At 54.2% G+C, this 19,732-nt stretch overlaps 8 protein-coding genes across 8 annotated transcripts; 5 read left to right on the top strand and 3 right to left on the bottom strand.

Moving 5' to 3' along the window:
- Positions 1-732: 732 nt before the first annotated feature.
- On the bottom strand, positions 733-1,460 carry BU26DRAFT_390765 (P-loop containing nucleoside triphosphate hydrolase protein; the record flags this gene model as incomplete). Its single annotated transcript, XM_033822697.1, has 3 exons — positions 733-1,079; positions 1,141-1,344; positions 1,400-1,460. Coding segments are annotated over 3 exons (612 nt in total), but the record flags the coding sequence as incomplete, so codon positions are not given.
- Positions 1,461-4,151: 2,691 nt separating this feature from the next.
- BU26DRAFT_565530 (uncharacterized protein) lies at positions 4,152-6,566 on the top strand (the record flags this gene model as incomplete). Its single annotated transcript, XM_033833408.1, has 1 exon — positions 4,152-6,566. The coding sequence occupies one exon, from the start codon at positions 4,152-4,154 to the stop codon at positions 6,564-6,566; it is 2,415 nt and encodes an 804-aa protein (XP_033683120.1).
- A 183-nt stretch (positions 6,567-6,749) lies between these two features.
- On the bottom strand, positions 6,750-7,762 carry BU26DRAFT_540912 (glycosyltransferase family 8 protein; the record flags this gene model as incomplete). The annotated part of the gene is made up of 2 exons (XM_033831571.1): positions 7,371-7,762; positions 6,750-7,340 (listed from the first exon to the last, which is right to left on the bottom strand). The coding sequence occupies exons 1-2, from the start codon at positions 7,737-7,739 to the stop codon at positions 6,750-6,752; spliced, it is 960 nt and encodes a 319-aa protein (XP_033683119.1). The 5' UTR covers positions 7,740-7,762.
- A 1,921-nt stretch (positions 7,763-9,683) lies between these two features.
- BU26DRAFT_519855 (uncharacterized protein) lies at positions 9,684-10,667 on the top strand. Its single transcript, XM_033829165.1, has one exon. The coding sequence runs from the start codon at positions 10,016-10,018 to the stop codon at positions 10,382-10,384; it is 369 nt and encodes a 122-aa protein (XP_033683118.1). The 5' UTR covers positions 9,684-10,015; the 3' UTR covers positions 10,385-10,667.
- Positions 10,668-11,271: 604 nt separating this feature from the next.
- Positions 11,272-13,097, top strand: BU26DRAFT_485557 (alpha/beta-hydrolase; the record flags this gene model as incomplete). The annotated part of the gene is made up of 4 exons (XM_033825887.1): positions 11,272-11,467; positions 11,559-12,623; positions 12,679-12,754; positions 12,810-13,097. The coding sequence occupies 4 exons, from the start codon at positions 11,272-11,274 to the stop codon at positions 13,012-13,014; spliced, it is 1,542 nt and encodes a 513-aa protein (XP_033683117.1). The 3' UTR covers positions 13,015-13,097.
- Positions 13,098-13,517: 420 nt separating this feature from the next.
- On the top strand, positions 13,518-15,679 carry BU26DRAFT_519854 (alpha/beta-hydrolase). The gene has a single exon (XM_033829164.1). It carries the CDS (start codon positions 13,704-13,706, stop codon positions 15,471-15,473), a length of 1,770 nt encoding a protein of 589 aa, XP_033683116.1. The 5' UTR covers positions 13,518-13,703; the 3' UTR covers positions 15,474-15,679.
- A 96-nt stretch (positions 15,680-15,775) lies between these two features.
- On the bottom strand, positions 15,776-16,753 carry BU26DRAFT_505866 (DUF55-domain-containing protein; the record flags this gene model as incomplete). The annotated part of the gene is made up of 2 exons (XM_033826877.1): positions 15,776-16,523; positions 16,587-16,753. 2 exons carry the CDS (start codon positions 16,751-16,753, stop codon positions 15,776-15,778), a joined length of 915 nt encoding a protein of 304 aa, XP_033683115.1.
- A 1,109-nt stretch (positions 16,754-17,862) lies between these two features.
- BU26DRAFT_519851 (zinc-binding oxidoreductase ToxD) lies at positions 17,863-19,732 on the top strand. Its single transcript, XM_033829163.1, has 3 exons — positions 17,863-17,999; positions 18,050-18,879; positions 18,953-19,732. Exons 2-3 carry the CDS (start codon positions 18,353-18,355, stop codon positions 19,494-19,496), a joined length of 1,071 nt encoding a protein of 356 aa, XP_033683114.1. The 5' UTR covers positions 17,863-17,999; positions 18,050-18,352; the 3' UTR covers positions 19,497-19,732.

Here is a 19,732-nt window from a genome sequence, read left to right as displayed (position 1 = left end):
GTAGAATTGTTCAGTCGCGCAGCAGTGACAGCCTCAGCCTCCGTAACGAATCCGATGCCTGTGATGACCTCTTGATGACACGGCATGATATCGGTGTATCTACTTCTTTGGCACAATGGGGGACGTATTTGTGATCAACGCTCGGTGTCTCACATACTCGACAGAAGGCGTGTCAATGACGGGAAACCGAACGCTAATTCGGCTCCCGGATAATGTATGACCTTTCAACCGATTACCATTTGTTGTAGAACTTTAGTGTTACCCGCCTCTGATGGGAAAACCTACCAAGATCCAGCGTAAGAAGCTGCGCAAACCTCGGTACAAGATGCGCATTTCTTGGCACGCAAGCCAGATATCCACACATTTACAGTCGCTCAGGACTGCCCGTTATGGTGGTAATACCATCAGATGGGGAGTTGACACGCTGAACCTTGTGTGTTTACATCGTTCTATCCTAGGGCGACCTTGTTGTATCAGTCCTCGAAGGCTGCCTCCACATGCAGATGGTCACACAATCGCAACCCAGCAGCACACGTAATGGATGTACTAGCAACAAAGAATTCAGCCTAGAATCACGACTTACTTACTACCTCGAACCTGTTCCTCATCCTCCTTTTCTGCCGCCCCCTGATCCGCTTCTTCCTTGCTACGTACGAGTGCGGTGTTCGCTCTCCTCGCTGCGAATTCCAATCTTCGAGCAATATCCTCTGTGTTCCCTGCGCGGCACGTCTGCTTCATCACACTCACGATATGCCTCACCCCGAGGTCGGTCTCGTGGGAACGTGCAATACCGTACGCCGTACGAATCAAATTTCGGATATCCCTTCCATTGGTCTCGAGCTCACCAAGAATCTTGTAGATCCTGCTCTCGTCTTCCTTCCACGATATGTCGAGATGTACAACGTTCTTCTTCTTCTCAACAAGAAGGCTCTTCCAAATACGTGTGCGAGCGTCCTGACTGAGCTGGGGATATTCGATCATGGCATGAATACGGTTGTAAAAAGCGGGATCAAAGTCGTCCACTCTATTAGTGGTGAGGAAGAGGAGGCCCCGATAGTATTCAATGAGCCTGAGAAACACTAGTTTTAGTTAGTTCTCCGCACATTAAATAGTGAAAAGAAAAAGAGCGAACCGACTCACCTGCTACAATCGCACTCCGCGACAAGTCATTGATACTTCTCTTTGCCATGATCACGTCTGCTTCATCGAGTAACACCACAGCCCCCCAGCGCCAGCCTAGCTTGAAAACAGTCTGCAGCTGGCTCTCCATTTCCGGGACGCTGGTACCCAGTTCGCCAGTAGTGACGTAGTAAAGGGGACGGTGCGTCTCCTCGGCGACGGCTTCTGCATTCTCGTTAGACCATCACTTCAGACAAATGAATTCATGAATAGTGCGTACCTGCGGTAAAAGTCTTGCCTAGCCCTGGCTTGCCATGGAGAAGAAATATGAGTCCTTTTCCTTTGCCTTGGACGATATCATCGAATCCAGCAAAGACGTTCTCGCCACTCTTGTAGCCCTTCACTAGGCCGTATATCAAATCCTTCTTCTCTTGCTCTAACTGTAGAGCCTTCCATGGTTCCGGGTACCAATCAATCTCGGCAAGGTCTGTTACCAGCACAGTGATCCAGCGTTTGCGGTCGAGCAAGAACGCCTGAATCTTGTGTTCGCACAGCAAATAATCGGCATCAGTAAGCTCGGCCTCTGCTTCTTTAAATCTATCCGGCAACGGTACCACTTCGGAGTCCTCTCCGGGTTTGGGCTTGTCGGGCTGCTGAGCGCTACTACGAACGTGGAAGATTCCAGATACGCTGCTTGACGAAGAAGACCCACCAAGAGAGGCTCGGCGCTCTTCACGCGTATCGTCGGCTTTCTTCTCGGCGAAGCGATCCATGTACTCCTTCATTGTCCTGGCAATGAACGACATTGAGGTGAGTTCCGTCGCTTCTCTGAACGCGTTGGCGTCTACTACGACCCGTCCCTCGGTCTGAGCACAGCTATCGTTAAAAACCTACTTGTGGTGAAACATAGGGAAGGCTACTTACGTCGATGGTCATCTTGTCCTCACCAAAGGATATCTTACTTTCCGTAAAACTACCCTTTTCCGACCACATGACCCCGTCGTGATGTCTCATGGTGAACTTCGCTGCCTGAAGTTCGCAGTAGGCTTTGCCCCGAGAAACCAGACGACCTCTGGTCTTCTCTTGCTCTTCTTGGCTGAGGAACCTCAGCGGAATGATTGGGAGATTCTCTGGAACGATATCCACGATTCCGACGAACGCCGGAAGTACAAGATTCTGCCTCCTGAGTCCGAATCTCGTACCGTCGTGTTTGGCGTAGATGAGATTAAAAGTGGCGCCAGCCAGCACCATTCCCTCCACAATTGGGTTACACGATTCGACAATGAAGCACTGCTCGACATAGTCGTCATGGAAGAAAACGAGCTCATTGGGAGGAAACAGGCTCCAAAGCAAGTCGAACGAGATCCTCTTCGAGGGAACAACGTTCTGGAACTTGGTGATAATGTCGTGGAGGCATTCCTTGGTTTCGATAAAATCTAGGAGCAGTCTGATTTCCTTCTTCGTACGCGGCGAAACCTGGTCGTTCTCTTCCTCTTTGCGAAGCTCCTCACGCAGGAAGAACAGAGAGTGGAATGGTCTGCTGATCGTGATTGGGTTACTCTCGACATTTAGGTCACGGTAAGGTCGGCCGACGCGCTTGAAGATGTCTCTCAGGCCTTGGGACTGGATTTCGATTTGAAGCTTCTTGAGGAGTCCGAGCTCGCTTATGACTCTTCGCACCAGGATCGAATGGCTTTTGTATTCACTCTCCGCCGCCTCGTCCTTGTTCTGCCGTTCGTAAAGGTCGATCGGTAGAGTTTGCGTTTGGCCATATCGATAGGGATGTGGGAACTCGATCAACCGAATGAGGCTCGGAGGTCGTTGTTCTTCGATCTCACTCTTGGTGTCATTCTGGACGGCTGCAGGGTTGGACTTGGATAGGAGGCCTAGCTGGTCGTAATCGTTCAGAAGAGCTGTGTCGCTCATGGTGGCTCGAGGAAGGTAATCACGGGAGTAAAAGGCTCACGGCCGGAATGTATGGAGGGGCCCGTCCAGTTTTGATCACACTTACACGAAGAGCAACTGGTCCTTTGTCTTCATACTTGGACGTGAGAACACGTAGATATTAACCCTGGGGTGAAACCATGGGGTGACGTTGGTCATCCTTTGCTATCCAATCTCCAGTGGTTCGATCAAACTTGCATGGCCAAATCAACTTACGATTTCTCAATCTGGAGCCTCTGGCGAAGGAAAGGAGGGATTATATGGATGAGGAGGCCGTTCTCCAACCACATCGTCGGATAGCCGAATTGTGGCTGCGGGATGGAGCGAATGACTGACGCCAAGATGCACGATCGACGAAGTGGATTCAGCCCAACCCACCTGCACCGAACCAAACACGAGTGGTGGACGCATTAAGAGGACCTTCTAAGGGGACCACAATCACCATAGAGGAATCGGTCATCCGACAAAAATTCTTCGGCTCAGCTTGGTTGGACTAAAATGGCAACCTCAAGCGACTACGGCACCTCGCTCAGTTCAGCCTTGTGTAGTCGAACCATCACTACATGATCAAGGCGATCGGAATGTCATGTCAGCATCGTAATCGCATGCAGCTGAGGTGTCTAGGCCTGCAATGTGGCCTTGTTTGAGGTGGCATGAGCTCCATATTTTGCTCCGTGGAGAAGCGTTGGTGTCTAGATGACGGTGCCGAAGCATCAACACCTGAGCATCAGAGGTGGAATGATTCCAAAACTACTCGAATTAGTGGGTTGACTGCGTGATTTTTACAGAAGAGTTCAAGCTGACACTGCCCTGTAAGGCGCCCTGAGGTCGACGAAGCGAATGATGGGTAAAGAGTCAGCCGATGGACTCAGCCATATAGCCTGCAAGGTTAGGTAGGGCCTGTGGACCTTAACGCTAGGATTCTCAAATTGTCTTCCTCAAATCCTGGCGCAGTCCGTATTTTTACTATAACCATTCAGGTAGCATACCTGGCGGGAGACTCGTTGCAAAAAAACCAGCCAAGGTAATATCTCGGTGCACTTACTTTTCCTTGCTCTGACAAGCGTGCTTAGGGATCGATTCCAACAATGGCACAAACGTCGAATCGCAATGGCAGCGCCCATGTTAACGGCCCGAATGGATCGAAAGCACCTCGAAGGCACAGGTTGAGACTTTATCCGCCTCGCGAAAACCCTCCCATTCCACCAGCGGAGGTTGCCAATGTTCATGCCGGGTCGGTCCCGGAACTCGACCTGGAAGAAGTCATGAAACGTGTCCGCGAACACGAAAACCACACTATCCCGGTTGACTTCGACACAATTGCGCAATATGGAGTCTCCTCCTCACCAGCAAAGACGCTCTGGGAGAAGGAAGCAAAGAGATTGATTGAGCTGATACGGAATCCCAACCAACCTCTGCTCTACGAAGATAAGACTTACGGTTCAATTTCTGTAGAGAATCTGGAAAAGATATCCGAGATTGGACAAAAGCTCACCTGGAACCTGATGATCTGCCAGCTTGACAATTCCCTCATCGTCTTGCAGTTCCAGAAGCGTTTCTTCAACGAAAGGATATTTTCCAGGGCGTACAGTGCTCTCGAGCGAGGAATCGACCGAACGCCTGAGGTATTGAATGTTAAAAACGTGCCTCAGTGCCATGCGATGATTAATCTCATGACGGGAACCTTGGCCCGGCTGACAGTTCAAGCGGTAGACAACCACAACTGGCATTCCCGTTGCGTGGCCGCACTGGCAAAAATAGCGACGAAGCTCAAAGTCCTATGTCAAGATCCGAAAGGCTTCGCAATCCGTTCGGTGAGCAACGCTCGGGATGTTGAAGCAAAGGAAGAAGCAAAGATCTTTCTCGGTCTCAAGCCTGGAGTCGTGGACCCCGGGGAACAAGAAACGACAGAGGATATCGCGTCAGCCGAGCCCAAGGATCCCGGAAAGAGCCGAAATCGGTTGCAAGAGTTCGGGAGGTTCCTCGCAGCCCGGGAAGATGACTCGACCGCCGCCTACATCATTGAAATGCTGATCCCCCGGGACGCGATCTTCAGCATGGCGTCCCTACTCGTCTCAAATCTCACCGAGAGTAGCCACTCGGGACTATCAGTTGGAGCTTTCGAGATATCGACCTTGGTTTACAAGACTGGGTTCGAAAGATCGGCCGTAGTCCTCACGCAAGACCGCGACGGCGAGATGATCGCATCTTCGTCACGGCAAATCCTCAGGAACACCTTGACTGCCTTTAAGAACTTGGAGGAGACTCTCATGGCTGTTAAAGGCGAACTCCCCCCAAGCGTGCCACCACCGCCAAATAGAGACCAGAATCAGGAGCGCCAGTCCCCGAAGGACGCTGTCGTTGAAGTAATGTGGGAATGGGTCGGAACAGGCAAACTCGCTTCGGCCCCGGCCACCAAGCTAACAGACACCAACCATGTTGTTAGCCTTCTGCTTCCAGCATGTGCCACACACCCAAAGATGGGAGGTACGCTCGTGCAACTCAACAGAATCTGCAATTTGACAACGTCTGGCGAGGCTCTGCGTGCGGTTCCAGAACCCGACTATACCGTCATCTTCACCATCAAGACAAAGGCATACGACAAGGAGAACAAGGCAGCAGCCAGTAGCGATGAGGTTAGACCAATATCAAGTTCCCTCATGGCCCGGCATGGACTCTTCGCTCTGGCTGAAGGGATTGATGTTTCTCGAAAAGACCAACAAGAGGAGTGGCATCGTAAAGACGTGAGAGAAAAGCTGGCCCAGATCGAATCAAGAAGGAACAAGCTCAGGGAGCTCAACAAGGAGATCGAGAACGAATGGCAAATTGATGAAAGAGCCATTGTCATAGGGTGTAGGAAATATGCCTCCTGGGTCGCAGCCTTGTGCACGCTTCTTGTAGGCGGTGGACTTGCTATCGGTTTCTCCATCGGCCGACGTTTGGAGGGCGTCGATCCCTTCAACATAACGGTATTTTGCTGGGCCTTGGCAGCATTTCTGCTCGTCATTGCGAAGAGCTTTCGCGTTCAAGACTGGCCATGGAGGGACTTTCTCCATGGTAGAGTGGTATGCCGCAGCCTTACCGAGCTTTGTTCGGTGACACGCAAAGCTCCTCAGGATGTCTTGGCATGGCTTCTTCAAAACGAGCGGTCGACAGTGCTGGAGACTCGCGGACCGTATAACAAGCTCTTTCGACGACGAGGAGACGAAGGGTTCTCCATCGACTGCACCATTGAGCTTAGCACAATGATGCTCAGCGGCATAATCGTGGTCGAGGTCCAGACCCAGCTAGGCCCAGCATTGGTCTGCCTCAACGTCCGGCCTGGAGTAGAATACCAAGCATTTGTTCACTCGCACGAGGAAGACGAGGAGGAATGGAATCTTGCTTGCATTGAGCCGCCATCAAAGAATGAACCAGGCGCTGTTGCGACGCTTCTTCCGATGCATATTGGCTGGTACAAGGTCTTGGGCGTTTACAATGTTCCGAAGAGGCAGTTCCGCTAGCTGTACCAGGCAAGGTGCAGCAGTCAAGAGTGATCCCTAAACTAAGTTATCGGTCTTTCGTTCAATGTCATGCCATTCGTTTCATTTTTCCTTCGTGTGATGTCGGGATAGTGGAGTTCTGGTGAGAGGTTTCCTAAATGGGTACCAGACCTTAATGTAATTGTGCAAGCCGGAGATCTCGCGTTATTCTGCTTCATAAAATTGCAACATTTCTTTCTTTCTCTTGTCCCACATGTCTCTCAGCGGCTGGGGTCCCCTATCCCACAGCTTCTCGTGCAAACTTGCGACACCCATCTGCGCATCCTTCTCCGTCGGCCACGTCGCACTCCACTTCCAGTCCAGCTCCCTCCAAGGCATCGGGCCATCGCGGCGATACACATAGTTGAGCAGGTTTTGTTCCATAACGAACGGATCAAAGCGGCGATAATGCGACATGACTGACAACAGATGCGCATAAATCTGCCTATCCGGCGCAATCATGAAGAAGCCCGAGCTGAAAGACGGCGACTGAAGAGGCGGTACAGGATGCTGCCGCTGCCCGGTAAGTGCGTTATCGGAGCGCGCTCCAAAGAACCATTCCGCCGGCAACGGCGATTCATCTTTCTTGATCTGGTCCTTTCGCGAGAAGAGCGTCGGCGCCAGTGACGCGACTTCCGGGCTCTTGAAGATATCATCTAGGGGAGCCGTGATAATCGTGTCCGCGTCGATGAAGAGGATGCGCTTGTACTCCGTCATTTCGAATATCCGCAGTTTCGTGAAGACTTCCTTCCACCGCTTGACACCTGAGTATATCCACCAGCTCACCGGCACATCGTCGACCTCCACCACAACGGCACCATCCTGTTTTAGACGTCGCTTTCGAGAGTCGGGGAGGCTCGGAGAGCAAACTACGAGGAAGGTTATGGAGCCCGTGTTGAGGCGCGTGTCAGGTGCATGGAGCAGCTGGTAGGTGAGGATGCGAGTCGCGGTGAAGTACGCGTCGTCTTTCCCTTGACCAGTTAGAAAAGTCGCGATGGCGAATTCTGTCGACGGCAAAGGGGAGCTCGAGTTGTGGAGTCGATACGACGGTCCCTTTACGGAGGGCGCTGCTCCCGATCCGCCCCAGGAGAAGAGAAGGTAAAGGCCGACGAAGGAAAACAGGATGCCTAGAGACGATTTCGCCTTGAGGGGCATGCTGTCTCAGGAATACCTTGAAAATAGATTTTGTAAGGTAGGAACTCTGTGCGCTCTTCATGTGTGCCGGAAGAACACCAGTGACTCCATGCGCTACGCGCGGTCTCCCCAAGTCGTACAAAAGAATCTTGGAAGCGTGTTCCACTCGATTGGATCTGTCGCGTACTTGCAAACCCTCCGAAGAGGAACGATAGAAATTAAGTACTCCTACCGTGTTGAAATACAGTATGACGCTCACCAGCGAACAGCAGCAATGCGAAACGCGAAGGATTCATCAGGAAGCTAATTATGGTGGCGCAGGCGAAACATCGTTCAATAAGGTGGTGATTATCGTACAATCCTAACTAGGGAACCTTACCATGGACAGCAATTGGACGAGGTCCTCGTGTTCTATAGCACTTCCTCGTAGTTTGGTAGGCTGTGCCTGGAGTTGCTTATGCAAAACACCCAATCAACAACAAGATATGCATATAGGTCAGCCCAATACAAACACAAAGAGAGGACTGTTCGGAAACATTGAATTACGGCAGACATGCCAGGCGGGAACGCTGAAGTCGGAGTCGTCCATCTAGGCACGTGATCGACGGATCCGGCTAAGTCGGAAACGAAGGAATGAAGCAATCCTTGGCATGCTTGCTAAGCACCCAAACGAAGCTTCGTTCGGAAACAAAGGTGGAATAGATAAGCTCTGGCGGAAGAGCGCATGATGCCGACTATGACCATGGAAGTAATGGGTCATGGAGAGAGGACAGAAGACCGGAACGAAGATTGATGAAGGTGGTCAAGAGGGAACTCCAGAGCTCACAGAAGCGGGGCTGTCAGCACAGCGGGGTACTTCTTGGCAATATTTATCATAGTTCGAATGTGCGAAATCTGCGGTATTCGCACTTCAATCCGATAGCTTCCATTTCCCACACGACAGATACAGAAGCGATGAAAGACCAATGTTGCGATGTCGCGATAGATCCTGACGTCAAACGATGACGAAAGCGGTGAGAACACCCAACTTCACAGGGGACTGCACCGGAGATATATGACCATATTACCAGTCTAAGTAGTCCTCGCACGGTGGCTTGAAGCTCTTCAACAAGGCAATCCACTACCATCTAATGCGGACCCTCCTAACCCAGCAAGCAGCTTATTTCGATCTCGTCGAGTAGATTCTTTTCCGACAACGAAGCGCGTCGAATCCACGGGAATGCGCAGGCGTCATCGTAGCGGAAATTAACGCTCTTGGTATTCGTGGGGCATTGGTCGCCCTCTACAACACCGAGTACAAGCCACGCCTCACCATCTCTGGAAGACCATCCTTCTGCTTGTAAGCGGTCTAGTCTATCGGCATTGCACACACCGCCACAGGTCGCGTTCTGCTCGCCCAGGCAGTGCAGACCCTGATTAGAGGCAGGCTGGCTGACGTGCAGAGCGCTGCCTGCGGGGACGGGCCGTGGGATGGCATCCCGCAGTTGAACACCGCCTTGGAGAGGAGCGACGATGCTTGGGCGAAGAGAACGAAACTTCGGCCACCAAGATACAGCCTTCTAGAAGGCTATTCGGGAATTTTGCAGCGCTAAGGCTGTGGTCACGTAAATTTGAGCACGGTATGCGCAAACGCGAGCACGATATGCCTCGGAGCAATTCTTCAAGAGCAGTATCGCCCAGTTACTCAAAGCTATCACGCCGATAAGAGCTTCTCCAGACCCCGCAGTCGCTGCATAGAGTTGCATAACGCTCGTTAAGGCTCTCACCGCATCTCAGTGTTGAGGCTACCAGTAGGCTGACTGTGCGTCGGGATCTTGGCGAAACGCTCGGCATATTGGGCGGTGGCTCGACTCCCTCAATGCCGACGAATAAGCATCCGATTAAGCATAATATCTCTTTTTTCTGATTGGCCGCGCGGTCTGCTTTTCGGAATGACACACATTCGCAGGATCGTGGCGCGTTACACGAATTTCCGAATGGGGACCGCAGTATATCGGAATACCGTGCAAATCCCTGCCCAGTCCGTAAGCTCACCGTGCCACAACTCTCTCCACAGTGTCTTGACGTATGCTCCGTCTTACTCTCCATACGGTATCACGATAGTTGAGAGACGTCCCCGAAAAGAAGATAAATAGGACCCATCGGCGCCGCCAAAGAACTCATCACACAACCACAACTCGACTCAACAATCCAACCATTCAAACCAACTACCACACTTCTCCGCATTCCAACTTTCAAATCCCTCTCCAAGCAACCAAGCAACCAATTTCTCAAACCCTACCCAAACCACCAACAAAATGCCTTTCACCGTCGCCGTCTTCGTCTCCCGCAACCCGGAGCTCACCCCCGCCGAGTTCCAATCCGCCTACGACCAGTACCTCCCCAAGATGAAAGAAATCGTCGGCGACGAGGCCAAGCCCGATTCCATCACGCGCTACTACGTGCGCCGCAGCAAGTCGGACGCTTCCAAGCCGCTCTCCTACACCAAGGACGGCGAGGACTTCGAGTACGACCTCGTTGCTTTCTTGAACTTCGCCGACGAGAGCGTCGCCCGCAAGTTCCACGAGAAGTACGCCGAGAACAAGGAGAAGATTGCGGGGGGCCTGAGCAAGATTGCGCAGGTGGAGAAGAGCAGGCTTATTGGCGTTGAGGAGGCTAAGATCTGAGCGGGAGGTCTTCTGGATTTGATTGCGCTTGGCCTTGGGATAGAGATAGACTGGGTTTTTCTTTGGTGCTGGGTGTGCGGGAATTTTGGATGTAATTAGACAGACGGCTTAGAGATGGAATGATGCATTGAAAACACACCCTGCCTCTTTGATGTTCTTTCGGTGATGTCTGATGTTGCTGCCTTAGGGACAGGCGCAGTCCAACGCAGCCTTGGAGGGCTTCGCAATCCGCCCTCTGCGAAAAGAGTGTAATTAGATCATTAGACTGATACCGCGCGCTTCTCACTTTAGCTCCAAACCATACCGTTAGCAGACCTAGACACCAAATATAGCACAATGCAGCCCATCTCTCGTGCGTGCATCGCAATTCCGGAACCCGGGAAACACACCTCCCTGCGAAGCGTCCATCCCCAATACGAACACATCGCATTCCAAGTCGCACAAACCCAGTTCTCGCATGACATCATTCGAACTACTCCAGAGTGCAAAATGCGAGGGCGCTGCGCCACTCGTCGCGCGGGCTGACTCAGGACTTCGCAAAACACCGCAGATTCGACGATCGTTGCCCGGAAAGGAAACATTTTGCGCTAGGACATTGGGATGTCGTGCTGTGTTGAGGCTAAAGGAAAAGGAGGGGTGTTCGCAGAATGGTTGCGATGGATGGGGCGTTGGTGTATATAAGAGATTGAGGGACGGGGAGAGAAGGGTAGAGCAACAGCATATTAGCAGTACTTCCATCCAATTCCTTATTTCTTTTCTCAGGGATCTTCTTTTTCGTCTTTCCGCTCTTCTCTTTCGCGATGAAGCACCCAGCCTCATGGCTCACCCTCGTTGGCGGTCTTGCTGCGTTCGCGACCGCAGCTCCCACCGGACAGAACGCTTCTGTCATGATTACTGACTTCTCCCAATTAACGCCCTCGTCCGACATAAACTGGACTCCCTGTTTCGAGAACTTCACCTGCACGCGCTTAGAAGTGCCTCTGGACTACGAAGACGCGAGTGCCGGAACGGCAGCAATCGCATACGTAAAGTCCGCAGCGGTGGACGAGACGAAAGACACGAAGAACATCCAAATAAATCCCGGTTAGCAATTTCACTCCCCTACCCTACTCACCTAGCCCACATCATCAATGCTCTTCGCAACAGTATACATCCGCTAACACATTCCCCCCAGGCGGCCCTGGGAAATCCGGCGTCCAATTCGTCATGCAAGTCCTGCCCATACTCCGCGAAATGCTCGGCCCCTCGTACAACATCATCGGCTTCGACCCGCGCGGCGTCGGCGCCAGCCCGCCCAATCTCGACTGCTTCCACGGCAACCTCGCCCTGGGCACGAACTGGGTGACCACCTCGCAGAGCCTGAACCCGACCGTCTCCGCCGAAGACTTCAACGCGCTGTTCGAGCTCATGGGTGCGTACGGCGACCTGTGCGCCCAGGAGCTGAACAGCTCGGCGGCATACGTGGGCACGCCGGCTGTGGCGAGGGATATGCTTACGTTTGCGGAGCGGCAGGAGGCCAAGAATGGAGGGAATCCCGAGGATGCGCTGCTGTACTATTACGGTGGTAGCTATGGGTCCTTCCTCGGAGCGACGTTTGCCACGCTCTTCCCAGACCGTGTCGGCCGGCTGGCTATCGATGCTATCGGCGACGGCGAGGACTACTACGGCGGCAAGTGGCTCACCAGCATGCACGACACGGACGAAGTCGAGCAGGTGTTTTTCCAGTCATGCTATCAAGCCGGTCCGGAGCGTTGCGTGTACTACGCAGACTCAGCGGAGGAGATCGAAACCCAATACCGCAAGCTGCTTCTGCAGTTCAAGGAGAACCCGATCGCAGTGTGGGATAAGACCGTTGCGCAAATCCCTTCGCTCGCTACGTACGGCCAGCTCAGAGCGGCGTTCCTCAACGCGGCGTACTTGGCCGAAGTGCAGTTCCCGGTGCTTGCGCAGATCCTGCTTGACCTCGAGAGTAGGAACGGCTCGTCTCTGCTGGCGTTTGCTGGGGCGCCGTGCTATGACTGCGACAAGGACAAGCTGGTACCCCAGGATGGACTGGCACTGACTGGCATCATTTGCGCAGACGCGGACGGCCGATACAATCTGTCGACGAGGGAGGCATACAGAGAACACCTAGACACCGCGATGAGTATGAGCTCTTACGCTGGCGATCTCTGGTCTGGTTCTGCTTTGGCCTGTCGTCAGTGGCCATTTCACCCGCCACCTAGCCAGAAGTTCGACGGTGAGAACCCATCCACGCTGGCCCCTCCATACTTTCACAGGCTGACCCTATACAGGCAAGTTCGGCGGAGCCACCAAGGCTCCGCTCCTCCTACTCGGCAACGAGCTCGACCCGGTGTGCCCAATCAGGAAGTAAGCCTAGTCCTCTTATGTAGTTGCTTGACGGGCCGTGCTAACAACTCTCCAGTGCTTATAAAATAGCATCGCTCTTCCCCGGTTCGGTGGTGCTGAAGCAGGACGAAGTCAGCCATGCCACGTTCGATGCTCCGTCGGACTGCATCTACCAGCATGTCCGAGAATACTTTGACAGTGGCAAGCTTCCACCGGCAAACACCACCTGTCATCCGAATGCCCGGCCCTTTTTGCAGAGTCCTCCGTTTAAGGAGAGTTAAAGGAGGAGGGTGTGATCGCGGGAGGTCGTGGTGGTGACGTCATGACGCGTTGGTGGCCCGATGGTAATCTTCTTTCCTGGTGGTTCAGCAATAAATTCGTCTCTTCCTGTCTTGTTGTTTTCTGTTTGGTTACTAGAATAATATCGATAATAGAGCATCTTTTCTTCTAAGCCGAACTAGCCGTGCACGAAAGGTACGGGTCGCTGTGAGTTCGTGAACGAAACCGCTACTAAAAGAACGGCTTGCAGGGTAATATACTATCAGAGTTGGATGAGGGGACATGCAATACCTTTCATTGGCGTCTCCCCCGCAACGAAATTTGCTGACCGCCCCGTTGCCGATTTGGTACCAACACTTGTTCCTGCAGGGCTGGGGCACATATCAGCCCACAGCTCCCAAAGACGCTAATTGCAGCGCGGGGAACCAATATACCGCCGTAGTAGTGCCGGGATCAGCGACGTCTTATCATGGTATTCGAGCTCGGAGTCCCCTGCACCGAATCTCACCTGCCCGATCGGGTTCTCGGCTCACGTGACTCCACAAAAGAGCGGGAGGAAATGGGTCAGGCCCCCCTTACGTAACCCGCATTCACCTCGAATTGCGGACCAGACGCGAACGTCTTTTTCCTTCTCGCTCCTGTCTACCCTGTGATATCGTAACAGTCGACACAGGACGGCGACACTGCAATCATGAAGCTCCCGAAGCTGTTCGCGCTCGCAGCGCTCGCAGGTGCCGTCACCGCGTCACCAACCGTTCACCCTGCAGACCTAAACGTCACAATCCAAGGCCTGATGCGCAACGGCATCGAAGTCTTCCTAGGAATCCCCTACGCCGAGGACACCAGCGGAGCAAACCGGTTCAAGCCGCCAGTGCCTTACGTCCCGCCGCCAGGTGCTACCATTGACGCGACCAAAGCCGGCCCAGCATGTCCGCAAATGCACGGCATGTGGAACGCGCCGCTCACGCTGAGCAACATCAGCGACACTTCCGAAGACTGTCTGAACCTCAACATTGCGCGGCCAAGCGGCCTCGGTGAGACCAAGAAACTACCTGTTATGGTGTGGATTCATGGCGGAAGCTTCTGGGTGGGGTCGAACACCGAGCCTACGCATCAGCCGGATGGGCTCGTGCTCGAATCTATCGATAGCGGGTTTCCTGTGATCCATGTGGCTATGAACTACCGGCTCGGATTCTTCGGGTTCGCGCAGTCAGAGGCCCTGGAGAAGGAGAAGAGTGAGAACGCAGGGCTCCGCGATCAACGACTGGCTATTGAATGGGTCCGCGACCATATCGCGGAGTTTGGCGGCGACCCGAACAGGATCACGATCTTTGGCCAGTCGTCCGGTGGGCTTGCGGTCGGCATGCAGTTGCTCGCCTACGGGGGCACCAAGCCTCTCCCTTTCAAGCAGGGTATCTGCGAGTCGCAGGCGCTGGAGCCCGGGATCACGGGGAACTTTAGCATCGATGCTATGACCAAGGTGGTTGACTACGTTGGCTGCAACAGCACCAGCGGTTCAGTCCACTCGCCCGAGGTGATCACCTGTCTGCGGCTGAAAGATACGGAGACGCTGCGGCAAGCAATGCTGGAGACATACGTCGGCGACATCGCGCACAACATCGGGGACATCTGGCTCCCGGTCGTGGACGGCGATTTCCTACCCGCAGCCCCCTCTCAGCTCATCGCGGAAGGCCGGTTCGGAGACGCAACCTACATCATGGGCTGGACGCAAGGCGACGTGAATTTCTTCACCAACATCAGCATCACCACCGCCAGAGACACGTTCAACTTCATCCAGGGCTACCTCCCCGAGATGCCGGCCGACAAAGTCTGGATGCTCCTCGGCCTATACCCCGTCAGCGAATTCACACCGCCGCCAGGCACAAACCTCACCGCCGAATTCTACCGCGCCGCCCGCATCTTCCGCGACATCCTCATGGTGTGCGAGCCCATCTTGCTCGCTGAAGGGATCCGCGCCCACAAGGACTCGCCTGTCTACCTGTACAACTGGAACCAAACGATCCTCGATCCCATCCTCGAAGCCGTGTACAACGTCAGCGGCATGGGCGTCGTGCACACCTCGGAATTCGCCTACATCTACGGCAACCTCTCGCATTACAACGTCTCGGGCTATCCGTTCAACCCCACGCAGGAAGACTACGACCTGCGGGATCGCGCGAGCGCAAGCTGGTCCGTCTTTCCGTGGTTTGGGAGTCCGTGGTTGCAGACGGGTAACACGACGCTGCAGGGCTGGAATAAGGCGCTTTTCCAGACGCATAATGACACCGCCTGGCTGGGCCCATTTCCGGGATATACATACGTGATGACGATTGGCGGACCGCGCGAAGGGTACTTTGCGCTCGATGGGCCGGATAGTATTCCGGAGGTTAGCGAGCAGAGGTTGAGGGAAAGGTGCACCTTCATCAATGATCCGAATATCGTCCAGTATCTGCAGTACTAGGCGTTGCCATGGGGTTGTAACCTGGTTTCTTTCTTGAAAACTTCCGGTGTTTGGCTCGACGGCGAGGATCGGGGCGCCCCCATCGAGCAGAGGTTCCCTCTGCTAGCAAATGGCGGGCTTGAGTGAGAACGGAGGGTATGAGCCTTCTGTGATACCGGGATCGAGGGCGGATGCTCCTACTCCGTTAGTATATGACTCAAAAAGTCTAATGCCACTGATTAATGATCACTCCCTTGTGCTCTAGACACGTTCCGGGCATCATTAAACCTTCTCTTTATTTCCGATTCTCGATTTGGTGGGTATCATGAATCCTTGTCCTCATTCGTCCCTTTTTCAGTGCCCGCAGTCGCCTCTCCGCCCTCACCATCGTTCACGCCTTTGTCATCACTCTCGCCCTCCTCCTTCCCTTCTGCCAAACCAAGAATGAACTCCCACTCCTCCTTCCTCACGCGACACACGCTAAGCCTCCCATTTGTCACCAACTGCAAACCCTCCAGCTTCCCGCCCTTCCCCGCATACCTCTTAATCCTCTGCAAATCCACCACCCCGTCAAACTTTCTCACAAACTCGACCCCCACGCAATACCACTTCGGCTTCTCGCGCTCGCTCTTCGGATCATAATACGGATCCTTGCTATCGAACGCCGTCTCATCCACCTTCGCCTCCTCCACCACGCGCAGTATGCCCACCACCCCGCTCGGCTTCGCGTTGCTGTGGTAGAAGAAGCCGAGGTCGCCCTTGCGCATCGCTTGCATGTTGTTCCGCGCTTGCGGGTTGCGCACCCCGGTCCAGGGCTCGGGACGGTCGCAGGCGGCTAGGTCGTCGATGGAGAAGGCGACGTTGACGCCGTTTTCGTAGCGCGGGAGCGGCTCTGCTTTGAAAAGCCAGTATACTTCCTGGTTGCCGTCGGCGTCGCGATTTGTATCCGAGGAAGGAGCGGGAGGAGGGGCGGCAGGGGCTTGCGGAGGTTTGGGAGAGCGGGCGCGTTTGGGCGTGGATTTCGGGGGCTTCGGTGCGGATTTCGCGGCTTTCTTCTTAGGAGGCGGTGGGCTTTGGTGCGCCAGGGATTAGGTTAGAGCGGGTTTATGTGGTTCTGGAGTGGAGTGAACGTACCCTTCATCCTTCGCGGCGACTTGCTCGTCCTCGCGAGCGCGCTTGCGACGCGGCGTTTTCTTGCCATTGCGCTTCGGCGCTGCGTCTTCTGAAGCTGATGAGCTGTCTTCTGCGTACTTAGGGGCTGTGGATGTTGATTGCCGCGCGGATCTTCGTGTGCCTGCCATCGTGAGTTTGAGGGGGGAGAATCGTACGTGGAGGTCTGGTTTGACATGTCGCTGCCAAGTCTGTTAGTAAGCGATCCGCTTCTCCTTCGCACACCTGGCAACCTGAACGCCTCGCTAATTCACCCAAAGCCCTTCTCTATGCATGCGGATGCAATGACCCTCTCCGTAATAGGCTTGGAACGAGAAATTCAATTTGGGTGCCGCAATAAAGCAGGACAACGCCGAAGATCAGCACGTTCATCGAACCATTGGCGCTGAAGATGGATCGCCCTTCTCAAGGGACTTCGAGGAGTATAGGCGTCTCTTTGGTGGCGCAAACCAAGATTCAAGTCGCTTTCCTGGGTGAGAGCGGCGAGAAGTGCTCACTGTCCTCTACTCTCTGGTCGCGACGGTCACCGCAATCCTGGAAGGCACCGAAGACGGGGGCTGAAGTACCATGCTAAACACACAAGAAGAGGGAAATGGTCCGGTGCCCACACACAATGTTCTGACGGCGTTCAGAGCTCTGTTCCTCGTTCAGCAAGTACGAACGCCTAGATCTGATTCTTCGTCTCCGTACCCCCAGGCTAAGTGCCCACCAAAAACGCTTATGAAATCTACCGGCTCTGGCACTGAGACTTGTTGCCTTCAATGCTGCCACACTCGACGCTGGATTGCACATCTTCGCTACTTCTTTCTTCAGCCCCATCAAGTTCTCTTCGTTATCGCCTTTTCTCACATACCAGTCCCACAGTTTCCCCTCCTTATACTCTTAGGCTTTCTGTCCCTTTGACAACTGACGTCGCCTTGGATACTCGACATGCGCAGGTCTTGTCCCTTTATTCCTAGCAATCGGTCACCACTTGGTTAGAGCATTATCCAACTTACGCTAGCAAGCGGAACGCCAACTAGTTGGAGACTATTCCGAGGTCGCGGACGGCAAGCGACTTCGGTAGCGCGACAAGGCATCCATCGACTCCGCAAACTTGCGCGACAAGAGGGGAAAACCTATGAAATGGAAAATCACGTTCTAGCGCCTTCCCATCCTCGTATTAGGTGGCCCCTGTATTTGTCAGCAACCCGATGTTTTAATAAGCTTCCCACGGCGTCAGGCCGGCACATCTATTCCTCCGACTCTGTTTCTCCATCCTACATATGCCATGCGTAGAAAATGCGATACGTGCGGAATTCTAATCCGGCACAATGCAGCGTTGAGCTGCAACCCGCCGTCTTTGGTAGCCGATCGTTTTCGGAGAATGTAATGAACGTGAGAGATACCTAAGTGCTTGGGGAATTGTCGCTGATGCTGCAAATGAGTCGTATGTAAGTGTAAGAGTACCTAGACAGGCTCGGAGGAATGTTGTAGATATCCCGATGCGGGAAGTATGCGCCGTGCTCCTGCGGTGTTGTTTAAGGATCGTCTGCGAGGCACATCATGGCTCACGCGGTGAAACGTCAATCGCGCTACTTCGTACGAACTCGGCGTTCGGTCTAATCGGAAGGAACATTACAATACATCCCGAAACACTCCAAGCGGATAAATACTCCTTCAATCGCCCCGCTGCAGAAGCACATCAACCCCAGCCCCCACTCCACTACTCTCCACCATCCCGCCTCACAATGAAAGCCATCAAGATCCTCAGCCAAGGCCACGCCGCCGTCGTCTCCGACGCCGAAATCCCCACCCTCCCCAGCGACGAATGGATCCTCGTCAAAACCGTCGCCGTAGCCCTCAACCCCACCGACTGGAAGCACTTCAACTACCCCATGGGCGCCGCCCAACCAACCTCCGGCTGCGACTTCGCCGGCATCGTCGAGCAGGTCGGCTCCGCCGTCCCGCGCCCCTTGAAGAAGGGCAACCGCGTTTGGGGCTTTACGCACGGCGGCAACCAAACCAGACCGTATACTGGCGCCTTTGGCGAGTATCTGGTTACCAAGGGTGGGGTTGTGGGCCGGATTCCCGAGGGAGTTAGCTTTGAGGAGGCGGCGACGGCGGGGGTGGGGATTCTGACTGTGGGCCAGGGATTGTATCAGAGGATGGGGTTGCCGTGGCCGGATCAGCCGCTGCGGGCGGAGGAGAAGATGCCGATTTTGATTTGGGGCGGGAGTTCGGCGACGGGGGCGTTAGGGATCCAGTTTGCGAAACTGTGAGTAGAATTCTGCTATGCGCCATTCTCCCCCTCCATGGAATGCTCTGAAAGCCGGATTGACGGCGTCCAGGTCTGGTTTTGAGGTCATTACCACCTGCTCCCCACGGAACTTCGACTACGTGAAGAGCCTCGGCGCAGACACAGTCTTCGACTCGCGCTCGCCCACCGTCGGCGCCGACATCCGCGCCCACACCAACAACAAACTGTACTACGCCTGGGACACCATTGGTGAGCACGGCAGCCCCGCCGCCTGCGCTGCCGCTCTCGCCTCGTCCGCCCCTGCGGGCCAAAAACTGCATTACGGCACCATTCTGATGGGCCCTGGGATGAAGCCGCCGCGAGACGACGTCGAGTTTACGTTTACGCTCGGGTATACGGCGGCGGGAGAGGCGTTCGAGATCGCGGGCATGAAGTGGGAGGCGAAGCCGCAGGACTACGAGTTTACGGTCAAGTGGACGGAGTTGGCGGAGAAGTTGTGGATGGAGCGCAAGTGGAGGCCGCATCGGCAGGATGTGAGGGAGGGTGGGCTGGAGGGCGTGTTGAACGGGTTGGAGGATATGAAGAGTGGGAAGGTTAGTGGTGTGAAGTTGGTGTATCGTGTTGCGGATCCGTGAGCGTGTAGCTTCCTCTTCTTCTGCCTAATCAAACGCTCGTTTGCCATCGCCCCTCGAGGCCAGAGACGTTCGGAGCGGATTCAATCTTGATCTTCATATGCCTCCTCTTCTCCCATGCTCAACTGTCTTACAGCTTCTCGTCCGCATCTCGAGCGAACTGTTCAGGGACGCTGGCGCTCCTCAAATGCGTTTTGCGTATTCGAATTTGGTGGCCATTGGAACTTGAGCGGTAGCGA

This window comes from Trematosphaeria pertusa, assembly GCF_010094035.1.
Source record: "Trematosphaeria pertusa strain CBS 122368 unplaced genomic scaffold BU26scaffold_8, whole genome shotgun sequence".
In the NCBI taxonomy this organism is placed as follows: domain Eukaryota; kingdom Fungi; phylum Ascomycota; class Dothideomycetes; order Pleosporales; family Trematosphaeriaceae; genus Trematosphaeria; species Trematosphaeria pertusa.
This window is presented reverse-complemented; position numbering and strand designations above follow the sequence as displayed.

Bases quoted from the DNA above. Each gene is read 5' to 3' on its own strand.
- BU26DRAFT_519855 (XM_033829165.1), top strand. From the start codon at position 10,016: ATGCCTTTCACCGTCGCCGTCTTCGTCTCCCGCAACCCGGAGCTCACC.
- BU26DRAFT_519851 (XM_033829163.1), top strand. From the start codon at position 18,353: ATGAAAGCCATCAAGATCCTCAGCCAAGGCCACGCCGCCGTCGTCTCC. The intron at 18,880-18,952 runs GTGAGTAGAATT...GACGGCGTCCAG, and splicing joins GGGATCCAGTTTGCGAAACT to GTCTGGTTTTGAGGTCATTA.
- BU26DRAFT_519854 (XM_033829164.1), top strand. From the start codon at position 13,704: ATGAAGCTCCCGAAGCTGTTCGCGCTCGCAGCGCTCGCAGGTGCCGTC.